This window comes from Saccopteryx bilineata, chromosome 1 (assembly GCF_036850765.1).
Source record: "Saccopteryx bilineata isolate mSacBil1 chromosome 1, mSacBil1_pri_phased_curated, whole genome shotgun sequence".
Taxonomy (NCBI): Eukaryota; Metazoa; Chordata; class Mammalia; order Chiroptera; family Emballonuridae; genus Saccopteryx; species Saccopteryx bilineata.
The window spans coordinates 15514476-15530805 of NC_089490.1; the positions used below are offsets into that span (position 1 = coordinate 15514476).

Genomic DNA, 16330 nt, shown 5'->3' on the forward strand with positions numbered 1-16330 from the left:
ATCTGTAACGTCTGTCCCAGCACCCAGAGACAGGGCAGTTTGACCAAGCTCTTCACTGCTACCTGGTGGGAGGCTGCAGGGGCAGTGGCCAGTGGGGTGACAACTCCCGGGGCTATGGGACCTGGCTTCCAAGGCTAGCTGCACACTAGCTAAGCTATGTGACCTGGGGTCGGTCCCTGCCCTCCTCTGGGCTTCACCCTCCTCGTTTGCATGACGAGGAGCATGGACCTCCGAGGCCCATCCCGGCGCTGACAGCCTGAGCCAGGGGCTCTCGCAGAGAGCACGGGGAGAAAAGAGGACGACTGGGAAAGAGGGGTCAGGGCTGTCCCGGGAGGGCAAGGGGGGAGGGGTGTCCCAGGAGGAGGGGTTTGGTCTGCAGGCTGAGCTCGGCACCCCGGGTGGCTGTCCAATAGTCCCAGCGTCAGGACAGCCAAGCTGAGGTGTCCCCTCTCCTACCTGTACAGCACTGGGACCCAGGAGTCCCTTTCTCCACAGACACCAGCCTGGAGGGATTGGGGTGGAAGGACCCTGACACCCTGAGACCTGACCCTGGACTCCCAGTTTTAAGGCCACAACATGCCTCAGCCACCCTGACCCAGAGGGCGGCGGCCACTGGGGAGATGCGCTGGGTCCAGCCAGCCTGTCTCCCCCGGGCTGGGGTCTTCCTGGGCCATCTATCAACTCACAGACGCTGACACCCGAAGGCACACAAAGACACGCAATGCAAGCGACACTGGCACAGAGGTGCCGACTTACAGGCACACGCAAACACACACCTGCTAGTCACCCAGGGACACACAGAGGCGCTCATTCCGTGTAACACAGACACACGCCGCGGGCACACCCCAGGCACTCACACGACAGACACGCTGTTAGTCCAGCACACACTGCGTCCCCGTGGGCCTGCAGCCACACACACACACACACACACACACACACACACACCAACCTCGCCCACCTACCTGCACACGAGGACCAGGGACCCAGCGTCTCGCTCAGGCTCCCTTTGTCAGCCCAGGTCTAGTCACCCCCAAGTCAGGGCTGCCCCTGGCCCGCTGCAACCTCCCTCCAGCGGTGCCCCCTGTCACTCCCTCACCTTGCATGCTCTGTCCATGTCACCAGGTCCCCTCTTTCTGGACTAGAAACCCAGGGGCCACACACGTGCAGTTCTGCTCACCTGACGTATGTCAAGCACCTTCTCTGCATCAGACTCTATGGATATGGAGGTGAACAGCGGAGACAGGGCCCCCACCATGGAGCAGCCAGGGCAGGGGACAGGGAGAGTCAAAGGCCGGAAGCACTCGGGGCTGTTCTCCTCCGGGTCTTCAGCGCCACCCTAGCAGGCACAGAGGACGTGCTCGGCAGCTGACAGGCCACTGTTCCACTCTTGGGTTCTCCTGAGGAGCTTCCAAACCTTTCTGATGCCAGGCCACACACCAGTCCCATTAAATCAGAACCTCGGGGTGGGACTCAAGCATTGGTGCTTTCTCAAGACACTGGAGGTTCTAAGCTGCAGCCAGGGCTGGGAAGCACTGATTTACACCTTCCTTCCCACAGGGCAAGGCCCGCTGAGCGATTTCCAGAACAGGCCCACTTGTGCCGGCCATGAGGTTGGGAGGGGGTAGGGAGAGGGCTGGAAGGCTCAGAGGAGGAGCTCACAGTCTAGTTGGGACAAAAGACCCTGCACAGATGGGACAATTAAGGAACAACACCCAGCAGGCATGATGGAAGCGTGTTCTGGGAACCTGGAGCCACTCGTTTCGGATGGAGGTCTTGGCTGGGCCAGGCTGGTTGGGTATCAGGAGACCCTGCTCACGCCTGGGCCCAGGGCCCACCAGCTGTTGGTGATGACAGTAACACGGGCCTGGCAGGGCAGTGAGACGGGCAGCGTTCACCTCGGTTCCCCGCCTGCCACCTGGCATTGCTGCCTCTTCCCTGCAGCTGTCCCCACCAAATGCTTCAGGAGAAGCCCTGTGACAGCCCCGTCCAAAGGTGCTTGCATTCCAGCAGGGTCATCTGTAAGCTCTTTGTCATCCATGGAGGATGAACGGTAGAGATTCAGGCGGTGGGTGGCAGGCAGTGTGGGGCTACAGCCTAGGGCTAGCAGTGGTCTGTTTGGCCAATACACCCCACAAGCATTCCTGTCACTCAGGAAGATGGACGTGCACGCTGACATACACAGGCCCTCACAGGGATGAGGTGCAGACCCAGCCTCACGGCCAGATACGTCTTATTGCACACGCAGACTCATCTTAACACACACTCGTGCCCACAGATGTACCCACAGGGCCACACAGACACAAACGGGCCCACACACACGCTCACACACGCACACGCACAGAGACACATGACCACATGCACACGTTCATGAGGACTCATCCTGGAAGGGGCCTGGCCTCCTCTCTCCCACGGACCGCTGGGTGGGGGCTCAGGGGTGATGTTGAGGAGGAGAGGTCTAGATCCCACCATGCCCAATTCAGGCTTCCAAACCAGGACCTGAGGACAGGGAGCCCTTTCACAGCTGGGGCCATGCGATCAGCTTCCGGGGAACAGGGTGACCAGCAACTGCCCCAACCCCATCTCAGCTCCACAAACCCTTCCTCCTTCACTGGCCCTAAGTGGGATGGGCACAGCCATTAGTGCTCCAGTGGAGGAGGGCAAGGCAGCCTCCCCCCACACACCCTCCCCTCCACGGTACCCCCTCCCGCCAAGTATGTAAGAAACTGAGGCTCCATTCCACTCCCAAGCTCAGCATCTGATATGGCGACCCGAAATTGTGAAAGCAGGACTTCTCTGCCCCTTTCAGAGTCAAGCCTCACCCCAGAAAACGGCCTAGCCACCACTCCCCTGGCTCTTCGGGGACGCAGCTGGGGGCTGAGGTTAGGCCAGCCTGCTAGGGTGGGCGCTGGGCTCTCAGGGGTCCAGAGGCTGCAGGGGGGAGTGGAGGCTGGGGTAGAGTGGGGGTGGGGGTGGGGGAAGCTGTCGATCTTCAGACTGCTCAGGCCTAAGACCCCATGCTGGGTCCTTTTAAAGAAGACAGGAGGTGGTAAATATGACGTCCCAGGAACAGGTCCTAGGATCTGGGTCACCAGGTCTCCACCTTCTGGCCCTTGTCCTGGGCACAGTTACAAGCAGCAGGTGCCTCGCCTTCCTTGTCTTCTGCACAGGGGCATTCACAAAGCTCACAAAGTTCCCCCTGACCCCCAATGACTCCAGCCTCCCCCATCCCAGGGAGTCCCAGAGTCTGGTCAAGAGCGGGGCCGCATCTGCTCCATTTCTGGTAAAGCCCCAGGGCTGGAGCTCACTTAGTCTTAAGTTAGGAACCAGGTGAGGGCAGAGACACGCCACAGGTGCAGCCAGGACAAGGCCTGCGTGGTGCCGAGGTCCCTGGGGTGGCAGACACCAACCGGTGAGTCGCTCATCTCTGCAGTAAAGAAGGTGCTGGCTGGCAGGTCGGATAGAAACTTGTGCTTTAATATACCTGTGTGTGTGAGTGTGGGTGTGTGAGTGTGTGCGTGTGTTGAACGACTGTCTGCAGGGCCTCAGCACCGGACCTCGGTCCTTGTTCTCTGCTCTTCCTTGCAGCCAACGTAGGCCCCTCCCGGTGGGCCGGCCCTGCCCCGGGCGCCCCGGCAGGCGGGGGTCAGTCTTTGGTACAATGTGGACACTTTGGTGTGCCAGGGGCGGGGTGGGGGGCACGCAGCTCTCATCATCTCTGCAACGCGAGGAGGAAGATGGCCATGGGTCCCCAGAGCTGCTGGTGGGGCTGGCGGGGCACTCCGCTGCCGGGCATCACCACCACTGCGACAGGAGAGAGGGGAGACAGGCTAGGGCTCCGGTCAGTTCGGGAGGGTCGGGGAGTAGCAGGCAGGCAGGCAGGCAGGCAGGCCGTGGGAGGGCCCGTTACTTTGCCGCCTCTCTCTGGGGACCTGAAGGTGGACATTGCCCTCAACAAACACAGACACAGTTATCAGCACGGACTAGAAGTGGTGTGGTGAGGGGGTGAACTCAGCCTGCCGGGGTACAAATCTTGGCTCCGGCTGACTAAGATGTGGAGCAATTTACTCGACCTCAGTTTCCTCATCCGTAAAATGAGTCTAATAGTAAGAGCTACCCCAGAGGGCTGTTTTGAGGATCGAATGAGCTCACGCACATACAGGTTTTCGTATCTGGCCTGGTACATAGTTACTGCTCGGTGAACTTGAGCTGTTGTTATTGCAAACTCCTGGCCCCCAGTGGGGACATGTGCTCCCATCTGGACCCACGCACACAGAGGTGCACCCAGGCACAGGCGACACTCGGGTACGAAGGTGGCTAAGCACACCCACGGGAGGGCACGTTCTGGTCTTACTGTCCTACGTACGCCCCACAGCCTGAGCCAAGCTGGAGCCCAGGTGCTCACCCCGTCGCCGACACACACAGCCTGTCGCCCAGCCACCCCGAAGCCCCTTGCAGACACAGACTCTCCTCCCCCCGACACAGGCGTCCACCCACGGGGCCCCCCGCGGATTCACCCCGCCCTCTTCCAGTCTTCACCTTTATTGGGATCCATCTGCTTCCGGGGACATTCTCCCTTCTTCAGGGTGACATCATCTATGGCGATATCCCCCAGGTAGCCTGAGCCTCGAACCCCCTCAAAAATGATCTGGGGTGGAGTCAGACAGCAGGGAGCAGCGGTTAGGGAGGCTCGGCCAGACGGACTGTGGCCCCTTCCCCCCAGTGCCCCAGGAAGCCCCCATCCCCACACCCCGCCTCTCCGCACCGGCTCCCAGGAACAACACGAACCCTCCCGAGTGAGTCCTGGCCGGGGCCACCGTCCCGGGGCTGGGCGAGCGTGGGAGGGGCCTCGAGGCCTGGCAGACTCACCTGGAAGGGCCCGCTGGGGTTGATGGGCACATGGGCCTGCTGCCACACGTTGCCCTTATTGCCACTGAGGGACCAGGCGTGCGTGTCCAGGGCCCCTTTGTTCCGAGACCGTACCAGGAGGTTGAGGGAGCCTGTGGTGGGTGTGAAGAGAGGCAGCCCGTGAGGTCTGGGCCAGGGCCCCCTTCCCCTGCCCCCTTCGCCAGGCCCTCCTCTCCTACCACCGCCCACAGCGCTGTCCCTGTGAGACGGCGCCTTCTCCCCGGCACATGCTGCTTAGACGTCCCGTTCTCCCGGCCGAGGGGAGCGGCGGCGGTTAACACAGGGAAGGGAGAGACGGCAGCGGGACTGCAGTTCACCAGGACAATTTGCAAGTTTTCTTTCATTTCTTCCCTTCCTTCCTGATCAGCTAGTCCCCGCCCCCGAAACACGCACGCACGCACGCACGCAAGCACATACTACCCTCCCCACTCTAGACTTGTCCCAGGGTGACGGGGCCTATGTCTGCACACCCTGCAGGATTCCCAAACACGCAGCGCAGACCCGTGGCAGGACGTGATACGCGGCATGATTTCTGGAGGTACAGGCACGGACTTTAAAATGTCTAATACCTCAAAAGCTAGCCCTTCAAGCCCATAATTTCTCTCGTATTAATGCTTAGGACAATGCTAAGAGAAAAGGAACGAGTTGATTTAGAGAAAGAGATCAGTATACGTGCCCCACTGTCGCGGTAACAAGAGTGAAAGGGAAGTGTTGGGGGCATCGGTCTGCGGGTGTTGAGCCCATCTGCCCACAGACCCAGGGCCGGGAGTTCTGCAGGTGCTGAGGGACGGTGGGAGGGCGGGGTGGGCTGTGGCTTGGCTAAGGGCAGGCAGGCAATGTCATGCCCCCTCCTCAGCTCTTCTAGCCAACCTCCAGCCCCCAGTGACATAAAAGACCTGGCTCAGAGGGAAGAGGAATCAACTTAGATGGCACCTGGTGGCTGGCATTTCCATAGTGCTGCCCACAGACAAAGCTGCACCATCTGTGACACCAGATAGAGAGACCTCCTGTGGGGGAGAGCCACCAAATGTTACTTGCGTGAAATGAAAGGAGTTGGCTTGGACCAAGAAGAGCCTGCGAAACACAGGGTCTGGGGACATCTGGTGCCCAGAGCCGCCAGGTACGGTGGGAAGGGAGGGGAGAGGAGGGACAGCAAGAAATACCCCCTTCGCCTGCAGCAGATCTGGCCGGGGCCGGGGACCCTGTCCAGCAGATAGGGCCGTGAGGGGGCTGCCACTGGCAGCCAGTGGGCTAGGGGTGCCATATTGGCTTCAGCAGGACTCGAGGCCCAGGGCTTTCTGGGTTCTTCACCAGCCCCAAAGGGACCTCTTGGCCCTGGCCGGTTGGCTCAGTGGTAGAGCGTGTGGAAGTCCTGGGTTCGATTCCTGGCCAGAGCACACAGGAGAGGCGCCCATCTGCTTCTCCACCCCTCCCCCCCTCCTTCCTCTCTGTCTCTCTCTTCCCTTCCCGCAGCCAAGGCTCCATTGGAGCAAAAGATGGCCCGGGCGCTGTGGATGGCTCCTTGGCTTCTGCCCCAGGCGCTAGAGTGGCTCTGGTCGCGACAGAGCGACGCCCCGGATGGGCAGAGCATCGCCCCCTGGTGGGCGTGCCGGGTGGATCCCAATTGGGCGCATGCGGGAGTCTGTCTGACTGCCTCCCCGTTTCCAGGTTCAGAAAAGTACAAAAAAAAAAAAAGGGGGGACCTCTTTCTCCTCCTCTTCCTGGAGATCCTCTCCTCTTCCTCTTCCCCTGGGGGTCCCACCTGATTCATATCTTTTCTTCCTCCTGCACCACCCTGCTCCAAGGATGCTAATGGGAGCACTCCACTTTTTCACTGTTGAAACAAAACTGAACTCCTGCTCCCTTCCCTGAGCACCCCATCAGCTCCAAGATCCTCCTTGCTCAGCCTTTTACAGGTGTCAGCCGAGGCCCAGGACCTGCAACCTCCCTTGTGTGGGCCTGCTCGCTACATCTTTCCCTATGTTTCTGATTTCCTCCAAAGCCAAATGCAACTGCACGCTGGGGCCTGCACACGCTCCGGCTGTTCAGCCTCGGGGGTTTTGCCTATGCTGTTCCACTGCTTGAGATGCCCTTCCCGACGCATTCCCCTAGCCAAATCCTTCCTGTGTTTCAAGGTCTCTCTGCAATGTCACATCCTCCAAGAAGTCTTCCTAGACTTCAGCTGGCAGTTCTCTCTGTGTCCTGGGAACTCTTGAGTCCTTACACTGCCCCTCCCCCAGGCCCAGCCCACTCTCTGCTTGGGGGTGTGGCCGATATTGGGATTCCCATCTTCTCTTCCCTAAGACCTGGAGGGGCAAGTCTGCATTAAATTGTAATTGGCCCTCAATAATTAAATAGTGAATGAAGAACTTTTCACATCTTGTCACCAGGAATGAAAGAGGACTTTCACCGAATCTCAGGATTAGAAGTTACCTCGGGGTTCATCAAGGTCAGACCTCCCTATCATTCATTCATTCATTCATTCAATCGACTAACGGGGCACTGCTGTGTGGCAGGCGGTCTTCCAGGCGCTAGAGACAGGTCAGTGAATAAGACGAAGACCCCTGCCCTCCTGGGGCTTGTGCCTGCAGGCGGTAAGCGTGGTAAAGGGAATCACTCAGGGAAGGAAGACCCGTTTCAGAGGGGGCCATCAGGGACCGCTCTCAGGAGACCTGAGTGAGGGGAGGGGGAGAATGTTCGTTCCAGGCCAGGGGAACATCATGAGCAAAGGCCTCTAAAGCAGGAGGAGGCTGCCTCGAGTGTCTAAAGCAAAGCAGCGGGACCAGTGTGGTGAGCCAAGCGGTAGCCAGAGGGAGAGCGGCAGGAAACAAGGGCCGAGGAGCAGGAGGGTCTGATGAGGAATGGAGGCCTGGAGAAGACGGTGCCGGAAGGAGACAGAGCCGGGGAGTAGCCTGACCTGGACAGGAGTCCCCTCCACAGCATCCCTGCGACGGGCCTCCAGTCCGGGGACAGGACAGCCCACTCCTTTGCTGGGCACCTGGGATGCTCACTGTGTCTTTTTCAGCTAGAATCCAATCTGCCCCCGGGGAAGCTTTCACTGATGGCTTGTTCTAGCCCCTAGGGAACACCGGGCATGCTCTGGGCCCAGACTGCTCCTGGACACCCCAGTACCCCAGCTCACAAGGCCTGACATCCCAGGGCCATACTGGACCCAACATGCTCTACTTGGCAGCTGGGTCCCCAGTGCCCCTCATGAGTTGGGGATAAAGTGACCGACTCTCCGAGCTCGCCAGCGACGTGAGACTTTCAGTGTAAAACTGGGAAAGGCTGGGACAAAGCAGAATCGGTTTGTATTGGTTACTCGAGCTGGGAAGCCAAGTGGAAGCAGGGGGGCCGGACAGAGCAGGCCGTCCTGGTCCCCTACCCCCACCTACCCCAGAGGAGGCCTCTCAGGAAGCCCAGACACAGCCATGGGCACACTGGTCCATACGGATGGTCTGTGTGGATCCTGGGGATGCAGAACCTTCCATCCCACCCCACCCCACTTCAGTTCATCGGTTCGGCTTGACCCAGCGTGTGAGCTGTGGAGCCTTCTCCATAGTGAGCCTACAGGGCGGGGGTCCCCAAACTGCGGCTCCCTGAGGCCATTTATCCAGCTCCCACCGCACTTCCGGAAGGGGCACCTCTTTCACTGGTGGTCAGTGAGAGGAGCATAGTTCCCATTGAAATACTGGTCAGTTTGTTGATTTAAATTTACTTGTTCTTTATTTTAAATATTGTATTTGTTTTTTTACTTTAAAATAAGATATGTGCAGTGTGCATAGGGATTTGTTCATAGTTGTTGTTTTTTTATAGTCCGGCCCTCCAATGGTCTGAGGGACAGTGAACTGGCCCCCTGTGTAAAAAGTTTGGGGACCCCTGCTCTAGGGTCTACACATGCTTAAAGTCACTTCCTCTACTGTGCAACCTTGGAAGCAAGTGTTCTGTGGCCTGTTGAGGCACGGTCACCAAGATGCACGGTTCAGAGGGAAAATAAGGCTCATGGTAAGGCTCACAACAATGTGCATAAAATTGGGGCGGGGGGACATTATACGTGTACTGCTTCTAGTCCATAAAGTATTTCTGGAAATTTCCCCCAAAGTCTAGTGCTTTGATTGTCACTGGGGTGGGGCAATAGGTGGCCGGAGGACGGGGATGGGGGGGACTCTCCTCACACACCCTTTTGTATACCCTTGGGCCCACGCAGAATGTGTTACCTTTCCCATAAGTAGTAAGTAAACAAGCAAACAAATGAAAATTTTAAAAATGGTCATTTCCTCAGCAGAGTCTTTTATAAGCAGGCCCAGCGTCTGTCCCTGCTACCAGCTGTCTGGGCCTCTGTCCTTCTGCTGTAGACATGTGTCACAGTGGCTGCTGAATCTTATCCGATACAATTAGTTGTTTACCGTCTGTCTCTAACTTGGCTGTGGGCACCAAGAGGATGCGGAGCTTGTCCGCCCGGTTTACTGCGGCACTGCCGCCCGGCACCGAGCCGGAGCCCTGAAGCCACGGCCGCGCTGAGGAGCTCACTGGTTAATGTGACACTCCTACCAACGCCGTGGCTCTCCAGGGGCCATTCTTTAGGCTCACGCTCACCCTTAGGAAGCAGGATTCCTCTCACCACTCACAAAGTAGCACCCTGCCAAGCCTGTGTTTGGGGCCTGAGGGAGACAGACAGACTGGGTTGCTGTATGGTCTCGGCCTGGGGAAATGTTTAATCACTCTGGACACCTCTGTCACCTGGCGGTTGTGCGGGATAATGAGACCATAGACGCAGAGTACCCAAGATGCCACCTGGCACCTGGCAGGCGCTCAGCACATGTGACCTCTTATCTGTTTTTTCCACTCCCTCCAAGACTCAGGAAGCCTTGATCATCTCAAAACCTCACACAGGCTGGCTCCGGACCACCACCTCTGTGAAGATTCTGCCCACGCCCCTCCACGGATCTCTGGTTCAGCCAAGCTGGGAGACCCAGGCCACCTGTGGGAAGGCCCCTGGGCCCCTTTGGACTCCCCCTCCCCGCCCCCAGCCCGCCCCAACACGCCCTGGGCGGACTGCCCGGCTCCCCGACTCACCGATGTGCTTCCCGTACATGTGGTAGAAGAAGGAGACGCAGTAGAACTTGGCGCTGGCGTTGTACAGAGGGCTCACCAAGCGTGCCCGGTCCCCGAGCTCTCGGGGCCTCGACGTCTCAATGAACATGTAGTAGCCTGCCGGGGAGGGGGGAGGTAACCCGACAGCCTCCTCCTCACCCCACCCAGACCTCTTCCCCCCCGATTCCCTCTCCGCCTTCCTCTCAGCTGTACGAATGCCAGGGGCCTCACCCCACCTCATCCGAGCCTCCCTGCCTCGCAGCCCAGGGGTCCAGGCCTTCATGAGTTCTCAGCTCTACTGACGTTCCTCTGCTTCCTGATCCTCTGTCAGAACAGAGCTGTGTCTCCCCTCACACGGGGGCTCCCCGAGGCCAGACCCCTGAAGGAGTCCTCTAATCCTAGTAACAGGACACCTCCTCACCCTCGGGGGTGCCACTGATGTCAGTGGGGGGACCCGTATTCGGAGAGCGCTTGGGGTTCTGGGTCAGGGCGTTCTGCCGTGTCCAGTCAAAGTTGTCTGTCAGGTCCTGGGTGTAGCCGCAGATCTTCTCGTCCTCAAAGTGGCAGGTGTTGTCTGCATTTGGGTGGCATACGGGGGTCAGTCAGAGAGGGTCAGCCTCCTGAGGTCCTCTGGCCCAGCCCTGCCCTCCCTGGCCACCCTGGGGCAGCTCCCAAGCAGTGGGCCCAGGGTTCCCAGGCTGGAGAAACCAGGCAGCAGGACCCCTGACTAAGTCATTCCCCAAACAGACTTCTTAACCTTTTCGTGGCACCACAGACCCTGCTGGCAACTAGTGAAGTCTAAGGACCCCGTCTCAGAATGACTTTAGATGCATTAAACAAAATACAAAGGTTTGCACAGAAAATCAATTCTACTGAGAGTTGTCAAATACTTGAACACAGATTTGTGATACAATAAGCGGGCTTCTTTATTATCCAATGCAATCAGGGGATCCAGTGTTAGGTCTAATAACTGCTAAAGTTTTGAAATACTAATGAATGTAAACGATATTGAGAGATAGCTGCCACTACTCTAAGGTGATGTAAAAACATCAGATTTCTGATGACCAAGTCACAAGTACTGATTGTGCACTGTGGCCGGTTGCCCACATTCACCACTGAAGGAGATGTTACATTTCTGCTAGGAGCTGGGGAAAATAAAGAAACATATGTCCTTCCAGATTCCAGACTCACAGACCCCTTGAATCCTGTTCATTGGTCCTCCGGGGGTCCACAGATCTCAGATTAAGGACACCTGCCCCAGAGAGCAGGGAATTGGCCTGGCCTTTCTTTGGGGGACAGTGCGTGGTGCTGAGTGAGGATGAATGGCCCTGAGTTAGAGATGTCCTTTGGCTCCACCCCGGTCCTCCACCGTAAGGCCCAGAATAAATCCTGGATGCAAACATGTTCAAGCCTAGCCCTGCTCCCTCTAGCTTCTCCTTCCAGCTGCTGGCCTCTGTCCTGGTTCCTCTCTGGGTATCTCTTTGGGTCCCTTCCTCCCACCAGAGGTGCTTTTGTGTTCCTAAGGAGAAGGAAGCGTGGGTGGGGGTGTCTCACCTGACAGATTGGGAGAGTTGATGGCTGAGAAAGCAAGCAAGATAACCAAGTTAGAATCAAGCGAGGCTAGGCAGAGGGTACCCGAGTTTACGACCAGGGGCAGGGTCCCCAGAGCCAGGACTGAAAGCCAGAGGGGCCTGACCTGCAGTGGCGGAGCAGGGCCCTGCACAGGGGGGAGCCCCAAGCTCAGGAACTGTGTGAGGGTGGTGGAGGGGTCCCCTGAACATAAGACGGACCCACCCTTCCCACCACCACCACCACCACCACCACCTACGCTCTGTGTAGTGAATGACGCGGGAGGCCATGTCACCAGCCCCAAAGGTGGTATAGGGCGTGAGGCGGACCTCGTAGCTGTGGGGCACACGGAGGTCAGTCAGGATGTACTCCAGCAGCTGCCCCTTCTCCACATGCCGCACTGGGATGGCCTTCACCATGGCACTGTGCTGATTCAACTGCGGATACAGAGTTCCCAGATGCTAGGCCGACCCTTTCCTCCACCAGAGCCCCAGCCCAGGTCCTGGTGTGACTTTGGGGGGTCAGCATCAAGGAGCAGAAAGAGCAAAGGACTAGGAAGCGAGGCCCACAGATGAGGGACAGAGCACTCACCCCTTCCGTGCGTATCTCCCAGGGCTGCCTTAATAGGGGGCACCAACACAGTCAACATTTCATGTGTGCTAGGCACTAAATGCATTGTAATTATGAACTCATTTAATCCTCAAAATAATGACCTTGTGAGGTAGAATACTATCATTTCACTCCCATTTTATAGATGAGGAAACCGAGGCGAAACAGTTGTAGCTTGCCCACGTTCATACAGAGCCGGATCCTAGCTGAGGCAGTCTGCCCCAAAGTCACCCTCTTACCCTCCACCAAAATGCCCCGTGGCTCTGGACTTTCATTCTAGAGACCCCATGGGTGAGACTTAAGTTCATGCCTTAAGTTTTTGCCTCAAGCTTCCAACATAAGAGTAGATTCCGTGTTTCATGAGCAGAGCTGGCTCTGACCCCTCCCCCTCCATTGACCCCTGCGCAATTCTCAAGGCTGTGCCCAGAGCATGGGTCCAGAGGGGTCAGGTCCCTAGCACTTCCCAGCTCCTGCTTCTGTGTCCAGAACATGTCTTCTCTGGCACTGAAGAGTTGTCTACAAGAAGGGTCAGTGTGTCCCAGCCCCATCTTCAACCCCTTTCCCTGGCCTGATGAGCACCTCCAGGGTCAGCTGACACGGGGCCCCATACCCCTTGGCCCACCTGGCGGACACTGAGTCTGTAGTTGAGCACGGGGTCGACAGCATCAGGCTCCCTCTGGGTCCACTGCAGCACGTAGGAGTAGTTCTTGGACAGCTTGTGGCTGCGGGTGGGGTTGGGGGTGTCGAAGTAAAACTCCGGGCTGTAGGCTTTGGCTGAGAGGGTGGGGAGGGGAGCATGGGGCCATGGAGGGTTGAGGATGGGGAGACACAGAGAGAGGAGGCGTGGGGGAGGAAGGCAGAGAGGACAGGATAGAACAGAGAGAGGGGATGGGGGAGACAAAGAGAAGCGAATATTGAGAGGAGAAGAGATGGGGGGAGAAGAGGGGTTTGGGGAGAATGAGGGTGGAGTAGGAGAGAAGGTGGGAAATGGAGATTTCAAAGAGGTGGTGTTGGTGAGAATGGCCAAGTAAAAGAGCAGACAGAAATTTGGGGAGATAGAAGGGATATTAGAAAAGACACCGGAAAAAGGATTGGGAGAAAGGCAGGAAGAAGGGCCAAGGAATGGAGGTGGAAGGAAGAGAAGAGATAGGAGGATAGAGAGGCAAAAAACGGTGGGGAGACAGGGAAAGTGTGGGAGAACAGGGGAGAGGGGGAGGAGGTGGGAAATGTCACAGGGGCCTCTGGCTGGCAGGGCTGGGGAGGTGGCAGTGACCTGTGGTGCTAGCCCCCTGCTGTTGGGTGAGGGGATCCAAATGAAAGCTAAAGGGGCACCCAGTCAGTCTGGGGCTGTAGGGAGAGCTGGGAGAGTGGTGGAATGGAGGACAGCATGACTGGGGTTCTTCTGGGGGCACTGCCACCAGCTCTGACGGGAAACTGGCTCTCCCCAATGGAGATACAGGGTGGGCAACCCGGTCAGTCCCTCTCGCCCTTCACCCTGCCCTTCACCAGGACCTCCACTCCTTTTGGGCCCACCTACTCCGGTCTGCACCCCATTAGCCTGCCCAGGAACGCTCTGATGAGGAGATGGGGCTGCGAGGGCTTTCTGGGCACCAAGGGGCCTGAAGCTCGAGGGCAGGGGTCTCAAACTCGCGGCCCGCCGAACAATTTTGTGCGGCCCGCAGAATAATCCACGAACTTCAAAATATTTTGGATAAAATTAAGTAAGCCCGAGGATTAGTCTGCGGGCCGCACAAAATTGTTCGGCGGGCCGCAAGTTTGAGACCCCTGCTCTAGGGTGACAGATAGGAAATGTGCGTGGGTTGGACCAGAACCACTCACCAGGTTCTAGAGACACTACTGAGGGGCGTCTTCTCTCGCTTAAGCTACAGCTCAGGCCACTCACATTGGGCCTGCAGTCACGAAAAGAGGAGGTTCCCCATCCCCAGTCTCTGGGACCAAGGACGAAGGAGGAGGGGCTTGAAACGTCATCCCTGAGATGAGCACTGCCCGAGGCTTGAGTGGATGGGTGGGTCTAAACCCGGGGAGCAGGGCTGGAGGGGTCTTCGACGGAAACAGCGGGAAGCGGAGAGCTGGGATTGGATAAGAGGAAGGGGCCTATACATTATGTGGGCGGAGCCTAGGTTCCATGCCTACGAGTCTTTAAAAGGGGAGGGACCAGACCTGGGGCCCGTGGGAGGGCCAAACCATGGGCGTGGCCAAGAAGGACCTTGAAATGGGCGGGCTGTCAGAATCCAAGGGAGGAGGCTGAGCTAAAACAGGCGGGGCTTATAACAGGTATAGACGGGCCTTGAGAGGAGAAGGCCTACGCTTAGAGTGGGACTAAGAGGAGGGGGCCAGAACTGCAAAATGAGGTCCTGATTGGGTCCGGCTGGGATGGGGGGGGTCTCGGCCTGGCAAGGGCGGGCCTTGGAAAGACCGGGGGCCTAAACTTGGTGTAGGCGGGTAGGAACGCTGTGGGAGCCCTGGCTGGGCGTGGGCCAGCTGGGGTCGGGGCGGGGCCTGGGTTGGGTGGGGCAGGACCCACGCTCACCCGAGACCTGGAAGAGGCAGACCGCGGAGCCCACGTCGTTGGAGACGCTGCACTCGTAGCTGCCGCTGCTGTCGCGGGTGACGGCGTCGAGGCGGAGCTCCGAGTGGTCGGGAGCCTCGGCTGCGACGGGGACGACGGGCGGCGGAGTCAGCAGCTGCCCTTTGAAGCGCCACACAGCCGAGGCGATGCGCTGGGGGCTGCCTCGGAGGAGCGAGCAGCGCAGGAGCACGGGCCGGCCCAGAGCCTGGCGCACATCCTGGGAGCTGGGCTCCACCTCCGGTGGGACTGAAGGCGGAGGCAGGGGCGGCGGTCAGCCGGGCCGAGGTGGGTCTGAGAAGCGGCCCCATGGGAAAAGCGATGCACTCGCTCCTACTCCCAAGCCCTGAGCCCTGAAAGGGTCTCAGGGCGGATACACACTCGTAACACACTCCTGTAATAACCACGTTCATATCTCCCCGAGCTGTGGATACCCACTCCCTCCTGGCCATTCCTTCCAGCCATGCGTCCCGGATAGACCCCTGATGCCCCATGTAATAAAAAGCAGCATAACGTCAGGATTTAGAGCCTGATTCCTGGAACTAGATGGCATAGGTTCACATCCCAGCCCCGCCTCTAAATAGCTGTGTGAACTCACTCAAATTACTTAACCTCTCTGTGACTTGGTTTCCCTGCCTGTAAAAATGTGTCAAGGTATCAAGAAGGTGTAGGGATATCAGCAATAAGGGGGGGGGGGGTTGGTTGGACCGGGTTGGATGTAGGGGTGGAGACAGGGCAGGCCTGGCGAGAACAGGGAGGGACAGCTCGGGAGGTGGCCCTGGTGGGACGTTAAGACTCACACTGCACGTTCAGCTGCACCTGGGCTTCGCGGGGGCGCACGTTGAAGCCATTATAGCGAGCTGTCTGGCAGCGATAAGTCCCGCTCATGTCGCGGCTCACACGCTCCAGCCGCAGCTTCCCATCCGGGGTCTCCTCCAGAGGCAGCCCCGAGGGCAGCAGAGCAGCCTCTTTGTCCACGCGTGACCAGAGCACGGGCGGTCGCGGCTTGCCCCGCACCTCGCACTGCAGCTCGGTGGGTGAGCCCTCACGTACGGTCACAACAGCCCTGCCCTTGGGAACGCTGATGGTCGGTGGCACTGGGAGGGGGAACGGGAGCAGGTTAGTGTTCCCCTGACCTCCGCTTGAGGGCTTCTGCTTCCCTCCCTCTAGGTGTGACCCTCCCTTCCTCATCCCAGACGTCCCACAGAGCGCTCAGTATTGCCAAGCAGAACTCACCTCCCCATATCCTTTCCACCTCCTGAGCCTCTACTTCAGGCACTCCCAACTCAGAAAAAGAGCTGAAGTCGTCCAGCCTACTCCTTCTTTTCCTGTACCTCAACATGACTGCGTTTGGGGATTCCACCTTTTAAACAATTCTGCTAGATATCTCCTCCCTCAGTCTCCTCTCTCCCCCGAGCTTAGCCGGTCCCGCTCTAGTTAAAGCCACCATCTCTTTCCGGAGCATTATCACAGATTGCTGGTCTGTATTCCCAACATCCTGACCCTTTCATCCAAAGTAATAAAATATTGGGGGTTTAGCAGGACACAGGGCCAGAATAAAGGCAG

General features: G+C 58.2%; 1 protein-coding gene across 1 annotated transcript in view; it reads right to left on the reverse strand.

Moving 5' to 3' along the window:
- Window positions 1-217: 217 nt before the first annotated feature.
- Window positions 218-16330, reverse strand: part of MDGA1 (MAM domain containing glycosylphosphatidylinositol anchor 1) — a 59184-nt gene continuing 43071 nt past the window's right edge. The window contains exons 8-17 of the mRNA XM_066240091.1: window positions 15565-15861; window positions 14729-15013; window positions 12800-12951; window positions 11828-12005; window positions 11554-11577; window positions 10421-10573; window positions 9982-10116; window positions 4867-4997; window positions 4537-4645; window positions 218-3801 (exon numbers count right to left, since the gene is read on the reverse strand). Of these exons, the coding sequence (XP_066096188.1) occupies window positions 3710-3801; window positions 4537-4645; window positions 4867-4997; window positions 9982-10116; window positions 10421-10573; window positions 11554-11577; window positions 11828-12005; window positions 12800-12951; window positions 14729-15013; window positions 15565-15861 (1556 nt within the window). The 3' untranslated portion in view covers window positions 218-3709. The remainder of the gene's footprint in view (window positions 3802-4536; window positions 4646-4866; window positions 4998-9981; window positions 10117-10420; window positions 10574-11553; window positions 11578-11827; window positions 12006-12799; window positions 12952-14728; window positions 15014-15564; window positions 15862-16330) is intronic.